This window comes from Scyliorhinus canicula, chromosome 20 (assembly GCF_902713615.1).
Source record: "Scyliorhinus canicula chromosome 20, sScyCan1.1, whole genome shotgun sequence".
NCBI classification, from domain to species: Eukaryota; Metazoa; Chordata; class Chondrichthyes; order Carcharhiniformes; family Scyliorhinidae; genus Scyliorhinus; species Scyliorhinus canicula.
In genome coordinates this window covers 35,581,078-35,591,438 of record NC_052165.1, presented here as the reverse complement: position 1 = coordinate 35,591,438, position 10,361 = coordinate 35,581,078, and the positions used below count along the sequence as shown (strand labels likewise).

Here is a 10,361-nt window from a genome sequence, read left to right as displayed (position 1 = left end):
CACCGCCACTAACAACACACCCCATGAATGCCCTTTTTCCTTCCACAGGAAGTCCACATCCAGGGTGTCGCTCCCGACTTGACTCGCAGCTCGAGGACCCATCCTGCTCCATAGGCACGTAGTGGAAAGGGTGCAATTGTTCCATGCCAACCCTCAGTATGCCTACGTGGCATACCCCAACGGCCGCCAGGATACTGTTTCCCTCAGGGACCTGGCACCAGCAGGTTCCACACACACACACACACACCCCTCAAGCCCGGCACCACCCTCTCCTCCCCGGCGCTCCCAGCAGCAACGCCCTAGGACCATCCGTCCTTCCCCTGCCCACGCCCGAGGATGAAGAGGATTTCGGCACGCTCCCAGAGTCACCGAAGATCAGACCAGCATCGGCATTGCCGCCACTACTGCGTCGCTCCCAGCAGCACATCAAGGCCCCGGACCAGTTAAACCTCTAACTGGTACATTGGACTTCAAAAGACTTTTTTTTTCTTTCCAATATTGTAAATGTATAACTAATTTGTTGTATAGAGTTCTCCACCACCCCCGCTGGACTCAATTTTAACAGGGGGGGAATGTTATAAACCACTGTTGCACCTATATTAGGTGATGTATGGTAGGACCTGTACTACAGGTACGTCGGTAGTCCCTGCCTGCTGGCTCTGGAGTATAAATATGTGTGTCCTCCATGCTGCAGCCATTTCACCATCTGCTGTGGGAGGCCACACATCTTAGAGCAATAAAGCCTCAGTTGTACCCAACTCAAGTCTTTGTGCAATTGATCGTGCATCAGTAACAAAGAGAATGCAGACTGGAAGCTTAGCTCAAGGTCAGAGCTCTGAACAGTCAGATTCAGTCGAGAAGAATCTGGTCTAAACTGAAACAGTAACTAGGGAATGAGATGGTACTGGTGGCCAGTAAACAGAGTTTGTGGCAGGGACTGAAGGCAATGGCTTTAGTCTTCCCAATATTTAATTGCAAAACTCAGTAACAGAAGTGAGAAAGAAACCCAGACAAAAATAAAATAGTTCATGACAAGAGTGGAAGATATAATTGGTCAGACAACTCTGCCATTGCATAATATGATGCAAAAGGCAAGAGTTGGTAATAAATTGTGCAATTCTCCATCAGTGTTGTGCAATTACTTTGGGTATAGAAATTAGAATTGATTCAGTTTCCATAGAAATGCTTAACTTGGTTGTTTCTGCATCAAAATAATACAGAAGAAAATTTACACCAAGCATAAAAGCATTTGTATGAAGTAGCACCAATTATAATTCTGATACTTATATGTTACATACTCAGTGTCTTGTTTTACATTCCAAATACAAAACTTGAATTTGATGGAGGGTGTTTCTTTTTCCATTGTGGTTTATTTTTATTGCTAAGGCAATCTCGCTAAATATCTAAAGTAGCAAAAGGAAGAGAAGGAGAATCTGAAGGATTCAACTCGAGCAGTTCTCCGAATGGTTATTGAACAGCTGCATTAGGAAGGATGAAAAAGACAGGTATCTTCCCCCCCCCCCCCCCCCCCCCATCCCCACAATCCCAGAAGAAAGAAAGATTTGTACTAATGCAGCACCTTTCATGACCCCATGACATCTCAAAGTGTTCCACAGCCAACAAAATACTTCTGAAGTGTAAAATAAGAATTGCAGAAGCCAATTTGCACAAAGCAAGCCTGATAACCTGTGGCAATGATACTGAGGGATAAATACTGGCCAGGTTCCCAGGGTGAACTTCCCTGCTCCATTTTGAACAGTGCTACTTTGAACATCCACTTTAGAGAGTGGGATTAATAGCTTGAGAGTATTCTGAGAAGATCTGAGAGTAGACTTGGTTTAACATCTGATAGAATCTTTTGGCTTGAGAAAGTGTGTGATGTACAAAAGAACAAAGAACAATACAGAAAGTAACAGGCCCTTTGGCCCTCCAAGCCTGTACCAATCATGATACCACCCGTGGCCAAAACCCTCAGCACTTACCAGTGCCGTATCCCTCTATACCCTCCTATCCATGTATTTGTCGAGATGCCTTTTGAACACCGTTAATGTATCTGCTTCCACGACCTCCCCTGGTAGCGCATTCCAGGCACTCGCCACCCATGTAGGAGGATATAAAAATAGGAAGGGACTCCTTTTTAAATGCATCAAATTAATTGTGACTGCAGCCTTAAAACTTTTAAATGTAGCTCCTCTCCGGTAGATTGTAACAATGCTATAGAAAATCCTTATTTACAAAGAATTCTATCTGGTAGGTTTTTCAGTGACTCTTGTACTGAATTTCATAATGGATTAAAAAAATTAAATCATGTTTGTCTCTTTACTCTTATTTATTGATTCATTACTTAGCAAACATCGACATTCAATTGCACTGCTGATAAAATGTTAGGGGATGTATTTTGTCCTCCAAACTGGTAAACAAATGCATGATATTTGTTGAGTCACTGTCCATTATTTCCTTCCTTTCAGTTTGAATAAGCACCTTGCTGTATGGTCTTCGCTAACAGCAAAGCAAGTCACGGTAATGGGAATCTCAAATGAACCTACTGTGTGATAGTCAAGAAGAAATTGAATCATATTGGATTTGAAACATTAACTTTATTTTTCTCTCTCCACAGATGCTGCCAGATCTACTGAGTTTTTCCAGCACTTTCTGGTTTTACAATTGCTAGATGGCATTGTTCAACAGTGCAGTATCATAGCCCAGATTCTGAGCTATCCCAGTATCCTTTCTGATCAGATGTCTTTTGGGCTGCTGTCCTGGTGGATGATGCCAAGCTGATTGGTAGATGTTTCTCAATCTTTCTGAGCCTACTTTGGTCCTTAATGGTGGTACTGAAGTGTTAATGCAAGGCCCAAATGTAGATGGTTTGCAGATAGTTAATGGCCTGCAGACTGAACCAGACAAGGAGCGGTTTTTGATTGGTGTTGACAAATTCCTGTTAGTAACTGGACTGCGAGATTCTTGGTGATCCGTCAGCAAAGTTGGCCTTGGAAGCAATGCATGCTTAGAAATATATAACTTCGAACCAGATTCTAAATTGCCAAAACATTCCTCTTCTAGAACGGCATTATCTTCTGGTTTACCCTGTTCGAGTACGACTGGCGCATCAGACGATACGTTAGAACCATCATCTGCTTGTGTCTTTTCTATTGAACAATCATCAGGATGTGTTGTTTTCACAGACTTGAAACTGTCAGTCACCTGCCGATTGTCAGCTTGGCTGCTAACTAAAGTCTTTGAATGAATATGGTTCTTCGATCTTTCATGAGCAGAGTGAAAACTAGGTTTTGCCTGGCTAAAATTCTTCGTTAGGGGACTGAAAGGTTTTCCAGAACTATCTGCCGCCAATCTCTTCAATAATATTTGATCTTTGTAGATTTGTATCTCTGAGTGTTTCAGCAGCCTATGAGAAGAATATATTAATGAGATATCACACTTTATATGACAGATAATCAATAAAACTCAAACATCTCATACCTTTGCACCTCCATTGTTAAGTCATGTTTAGGCCCCAACAGCTCAGTTAGTAAGCCGAATGAAAGCCGTAAGCTGTCATTTGCTTCTTTTCTCGCCTGAAAATTGCGATTATCTTGTAATAGCCTACCTATTAGAGAAATAAGAAAATGAAAAGTTCCAAAAAGCAGATTTTATGCTTTCCACTGTACAAATTATGATTTTCTGCAGGATATCCACATTTAGAACTACATGTCATCACCCAAAAGCAACAATGCATTCAAGCTTATAAAGAATTGGATTTTCACAAGGTCAGTTATTATGGACATATATTGGATCATTGGAGGAAGTCAGCCCATCTTTGTTGTCGGTGTTCTGATAGTTAAATTTAGAAAAAAGTACCAGTTATGGACACTGGAGGGACATCTAATTCAGTGGCGAAGCATGTGCTTAGTTCAAAATGTTAAATCTATTCCACCACTCTTCCTCTCTTCCAACCCCCACAAGTTCCGTCTCATCGTGGTCATTACTTTGCTATGTACATGAAGACAGGAGTATTTGTTGTAGAAACAAAAATATTTGGCAAGCCTCTTTGCTGTTTGAAAATGAGTTTCAATTTTATTTGGACGATAACGACACGCAACAAACTAATGTATTATCAGATCATACAAGCGATAAGTTTATATGTTTAGAGAGGAAAACATTTCCAAATAGTCTTTCATGAAGATGATAGCCTTTTAACAAAATAATCATCATCAGCAGCAGCACAGAAGGGTTATTTCATCAATGCTTACAAATTCAGGCATGGAACAGTGATTGTTACTTAATTGCTCACATGCACAGTGACTCTTCACACTGATATACTTGCTATTTACCTGCAATAAGAAACCTGCACAAACAAAATAATCATATTTCCTTAGCTGGAAGATCCTGCACATAATTGATCCATTGTTTACAGCAATTATCAATTGTTGAACAATTTTATAGTAAATATTTTAATGGACATGATTCTAGTGTAATAAATCTAAAACATAGTTAAAAATTAAGAAAGTTCGGAAATATAGCACAAGTCTGCCAGTATCCGTAAAAAGATGGCTGAAGATCCAAAGATGATTATCAGACCATAAGAAATAGCAACAGGAGTAGGCCAGTTGGCCCATTGACCCTGCTTCGCCATTCTATAGTCCACACACAACCGTTGGGTACCGTCTGGTTTCGGTACCATCACTATGGGTGAGCTCCATTGGCTGCATCCCTCTTCAAATATGCCATTTTTAAGCATGCTTTCAATTTCTTTGTTAACCTGTTTTAAAGGATGTTGTTTAATTGGAACAGCATTTCCCACATCTACATCATGTATAACCATTTTAGTACTTCCCAAATTATCTCCACAAACTTGCCCATATGATATCAATAACTCTTTCAGGTCAGTTCGTTTTTCCTCTGGAAGGTAACTCAACAATTTATCCCAATTTTTTTTAGAACATCCTCGTTTTAAAATTTAATTTGAGGAATGTCAAATTCAAAGTCATCTTGATTTGGTTCTTCACTTTGAGTTAGACATTAAAACCTCCTCCTTTTGCTCTCCTTCCCTTTCAAAGTACCTTTTAAGCATAGTCACATGACGCACTCGGTGAGCTTTCCTTCTATGTGGCGTTCTTACCACATAATTCACCTCACTTAATTTCCTTTCAATCTGATACGGTCCACAAAACCTTGAATTTAAAAGTTCACCTACCACTGGTAATAATACTAAAACTTTACCTCCACTAGCAAAACTACGAACTTTTGCTTTCTTGTCCACTACCCGCTTCATCACATGTTATGCAACCTTTAAACATTGTCTAGCCAATTCCCCTGCTCTATTTAATCGTTCCCTAAAATTTGACACGTAATCCAATAATGTAAGTTCCGACTGCTCACTCACCAATTTTTCCTTAATCAATTTAAGTAGACCTCTTATCTCATGACCAAAAAATAGTTCAAAAGGACTGAATTTGGTTGACTCATTAGGTGCATCCCTAATTGCAAACAGTACGAATGGAATTCCTTTATCCCAATCCTCTGGGTAATCTTGACAATAAGCCCTCATCATTAAATAAAAGAAAATTACTGCGGATGCTGGAATCTGAAACCAAAAAGAAAGTGCTGGAAAATCTGAGCAGGTCTGGCAGCATCTGTAGGGAGAGAAAAGAGTTAACGTTTCGAGTCCAATGACTCTTTGTCAAAGCTAACAGACAGAGAAAGTGGGAAATATTTATACTGTGGAGTGAGAATGAAAGCCCTCAACATTGTCTTTAATGTCTGATGTCACCTTTCTAACGCTTCCTGCGATTCTGAATGGTACGCAGTTGATTTAAATTGTTTTATTCCTAAGCTATCCATAACTTCTTTGAATAACCTTGAGGTAAAATTTGATCCTTGATCCAATTGTATTTCTGTGGGTAATCCATATCTAGTTAAGAATTTAAGTAACTCCTTCACAATCTTTCTATCTGTAATATTGCATACTGGAATGGCCTCTGGAAACCTAGTAGACACATCCATTACAGTCAAAAGATATTGATTCCCACTTTTCGTTTTAGGTAGCGGTGCTATGCAATCAATTAAGAGCCTTGTAAAAGGTTCCTCAAATGCTGGAATGGCTATTAAGGCTTTTAAGGGCACTGGTTTTATCACTGTTTGAGGTTTCTCTGTCACTCGACATGTGTGAAAAATTTAACTACAGCTTTATGTAATCCAGACCAATAAAATGTTTTTGCTTGAGTTTTCCTTCCTACCAAATGACCTCCAACTGGTACCTCATGTGCTACTCGCAACACCTCCTTTCTATACCCCACCGACAATACCATTTGATGAACGTCTGCCCACTTTTCATACGCCTGCATATGTAAAGGTCTCCATTTTCTCATCAGGACATTATTTTTATGGTAATAACATTCTGGTATACACTCAGATTCCTCTTCCGTGTATGTTTTCTGATACATCCGTTTTATTTCTAAATCTTTCTGTTGTAACTCCGCCAATTTTCCTGAACTAAAAATATCCGCCTCATCCACCATCGGTTCTTTTCCCACCATCTGATTAAAAATCATTTCTGATAATTGTACTTCAACTTTATCTTCACTCTTTGATTTCTCCTCTTGTCTTAACCTGTGACTTTGCAACCTTGTTACTACACAATCCGGAAAAATCCCAGGATATTCATCCTTCAACACATCAGTTGTCTGATTTTCCACTGGCCTCTCCAGCTGTATCATTAACCAAGATAAACTGTATTCCTGGACAAGATAGTTTCTCTATTACTCCTACTACCACTTCACCACTCTTCACTGGACTTTCCAACCTTACCTTATATAATGGAACACTACTCTTCTCACCCTGAATGCCACATATTACCACCGTTTCTGGCAATATTCCTCCCAAACTGCATAACTCATCTCTTATCATCAGATTGACTAGCCCCCACATCTCTTAAAATTGCGACTTCTTTACGTATTCCTGGTACACCTGAGTAAACTTTACCCACACAAGTAAATTCTTTAAAGAGATCTGGCACCTTCTTATCAATCACTTGATCAAACTGTACAATCATTTGCACCTACTTCGCTTCACTTGGGCTTTCCTTTATCACTTTAACAAACCTCACTGACTTATCCTGTTTTATCACATCAGCCTTACCAGTGCTTTTCTTCAACCACCAACACTGTGACTTTACATGGCCTAGTTTATTACAGTGAAAACATTTGAAACATTTCATTTCTCTTCCACCCTCGTGGATTTTTTTTTAAATCTGAGGTACACTCTCCTAATTATCTCCCATCAGATCTCCTTTACCTCTACTACTTGAGTATTTCTCTTCCTCAGTTTCTATCCCTCACAGGCTGAAACTGATGTCGGAAACCAAACTTTGGTTTATGAACTAATTCATAATCATCTGCCACTTCGCTGCTAACATTGCAGTTTTAACCTTCTGCTCTTCCACATGAGTTCTCACTACATCAGGAATTGAATATTTAAACTCCTCCAAAAGTATAATTTCTCTGAGAGCTTCATACGTTCGGTATTTTTTCAAAGCCCTTATCCACCTATCAAAATTACTCTGTTTGATCCTTTCAAACTCCATGTATGTTTGACCAGGTTCTTTCCTTAAATTTCTAAATCTTTGTCTGTAGGCTTCAGGCACTGTTCATATGCACCTAAAATGGATTTTTTCACCTCCTCATATGACTCAGATACGTCCTCTGGTAGTGATGCAAACACTTCACTAGCCCTAACTCCCAGGTTTGTTTGAAATCAGTAATATCCACATGTCCTATGGCCATTTCATTTGTTTAGCCACCTTCTCAAATGAAATGAAAAAGGCTTCTACCTCCTTCTCATCAAACCTTGGCAATGCTTGGACATATTTAAATAGATCCCCACCAAGACTTCGACTATGACACTCTTTCTCTTTATCTTTATCAATATCCTCAAACTCTACGTTTCCTTTTACATCCGCCAATTTTAACTGACTGTCATGTTTCATGGCCATTTTCTGAAGTTCAAACTCTCTCTGTATTTCCCTTTCCTCACTCACTTTTTCCCTTTCATCTCTTTTTCTTTTTCCATGATCTGTACCTCTCTTTCTCTTTCTTGATGTTCTGCTAGGGCTATTCTATCTTTTTCCCTCATTTCGTATTCAAGCTGCTTTAATTCTTTTTCATGTTTAAGTTGTTTAATCTGTAACTAAATTTTTTGCCATTTCTAATGAGTCAGACTGTAGCTCAGGCAATTTTAAATGCTCAGCAATCGCCGAAAGGACCTCTTCTTTTCGAATGCTCTCAGGTAACGTTAACTGCAATGTTTCTGCCAAATCCAAAAGTCTTCTTTTAGTCTCTGTTCGTAAGGTACTGTGTGTGACTTTCTCCACCCCCAAAAACTTCCGAGCCTCTGAAACAGCCATTGTCCACCACACACTCCCTACTTAACTGGAATACTACACCTGAAAAGCAAACACAAATATGCTCATCCAGCATTGTCTTTAAGTTCACTAAGTCAACCCAACCACGAAAGATAGACTTTTATCCCATGAGCCCCCAATTTATTATGGGCCAGGGTTTAGAGATCACCAATGTATATCATGGAGTTCACCTGACCCACAACTTTTAATAGATTTTGGTTATGGGGAGCACATTTATAGGTGTGATGCAACAGAGATCTAAAGTATTTTTAAACAAAAACAATGTTTGTTCTATGAATCCAGTTAACATTTTATAAACACACAGTCAACATCTTATCAACTACCAACATTGATACTCCCCCAATACAATACTCCATTGGTAACCCTTAATAACTTTCCTAACAACATCCATAAGTCAAAAACCCTTTTTAACAAAGACCAAGGCTTTGCATTCCTTACAGAAACAGGTATTACTTTGAAATCATCAAGTGATCTGGAGACATTTTTTGGTACGCAGAGAGAGAGATCAATACACATCTGCTTGGTTTGAATGCAGCTCTCCAACTACCTAAAATGAAAGTGAAACACAAAGCAGCTTCCAGCTCAAAACAAAAGTAAAAGACAGAATCACAGCCCTGCTCCACCCACACAATGACATCACTGCAGCCATTTGATAAAACACACTTTTCTTCAAGGGACTCTCACATGACACTGCTCACATAAACCTTGACTCTCTTGTAGATCAAAAATCTGTATAAATGAGCTTTGAATGTAATAAATGCCCTAGGCTTCACTAATCCCTGTGGAAGAGAATTACAAAGAGTAACTATCCACAGAGAGAAGTTATTCCTTCTCATCTCCGTCTTAAATGGGAAAAACCCGTATTTTAGACATAGACATAGAATTTACAGTGCAGAAGGAGGCCATTCGGCCCATCGAGTCTGCACCGGCTCCTGGACCCCACCCAAGGTCCACACCTCCACCCTATCCCCACAACCCAGTAACCCCCACCCAACACTACGGGCAATTCTGGACACTAAGGGCAATTTAGCATGGCCAATCCACCTAACCTGGACATCTTTGGACTGTGGGAGGAAACCGGAGCACCCGGAGGAATCCCACGCACACACGGGGAGGATGTGCAGACTCCGCACAGACAGTGACCCAAGCCGGAATCGAACCTGGGACCCTGGAGCTGTGAAGCAATTGGGCTATCCACAATGCTACCGTGCTGCCCGCCATTTTTAATGTTTTGTTTGTAGTCTCTCAAAAGATACGATGGCTTATAGCTCAAATTATATATTTTTTCCTTACAGGCTGCTATCCTTTTTGTGCATCATCTTGTTTTACCCATAGCTTGTGCGGTTTCTTCCACTTAAATCTAAACTACACACATGTAGAAATGTTAACAACCGTGTACAGAGACAAGTCATCAACAGTACTATCAAGCGGCACTTACTCAGCAATAACCTGCTCAAGGACACTCAATTTGGGTTCCGCCAGGGTCACTCAGCTCCTGACCTCATTATAGCCTTGGTTCAAACATGGACAGAAGAGCTGAATGCCAGAGATGAGGTGAGAGTGATTGCCCTTAACATCAAGGCAGCATTTGACGGAGTGTGGCATCAAAGAGACCTAGCTAAACTAGAGTCTATGGGGATCAGGGGGAAAATCCTTCACTGGTTGGCCTAAAGGTCGATGGTTGTGGTGATTGGAGGTCAATCATCTCAGCTCCAGGACATCACTGCAGGATTTTCTCAGAGTAATGTCCTAGACCCAAACATCTTCAGCTGCTTCATCAATGACCTCCCATCATACGGTCAGAAGTGGGGATGTTTGTGGATGACTGCACAATGTTCAGCACCATTTGCAACTCCTCAGATAATGAAGCAATCCATGTCCAAATGCAGCAAGATCTGGACCATATCCAGGCTTGGGCTGACAAGTGGCAAGTTACATTCAC

General features: G+C 40.3%; 1 protein-coding gene across 7 annotated transcripts in view; it reads right to left on the bottom strand.

The window, feature by feature from the left end:
- Positions 1 to 2,577: 2,577 nt before the first annotated feature.
- LOC119955196 (tetratricopeptide repeat protein 41) overlaps positions 2,578 to 10,361 on the bottom strand; it is a 102,132-nt gene continuing 94,348 nt past the window's right edge. For all 7 annotated transcript variants that reach the window (XM_038781184.1, XM_038781191.1, XM_038781190.1 and 4 more), the window contains exons 15-16: positions 3,481 to 3,607; positions 2,578 to 3,406 (exon numbers count right to left, since the gene is read on the bottom strand). In XM_038781184.1, the coding sequence (XP_038637112.1) occupies positions 2,668 to 3,406; positions 3,481 to 3,607 (866 nt within the window). In that variant the 3' untranslated portion in view covers positions 2,578 to 2,667. The remainder of the gene's footprint in view (positions 3,407 to 3,480; positions 3,608 to 10,361) is intronic.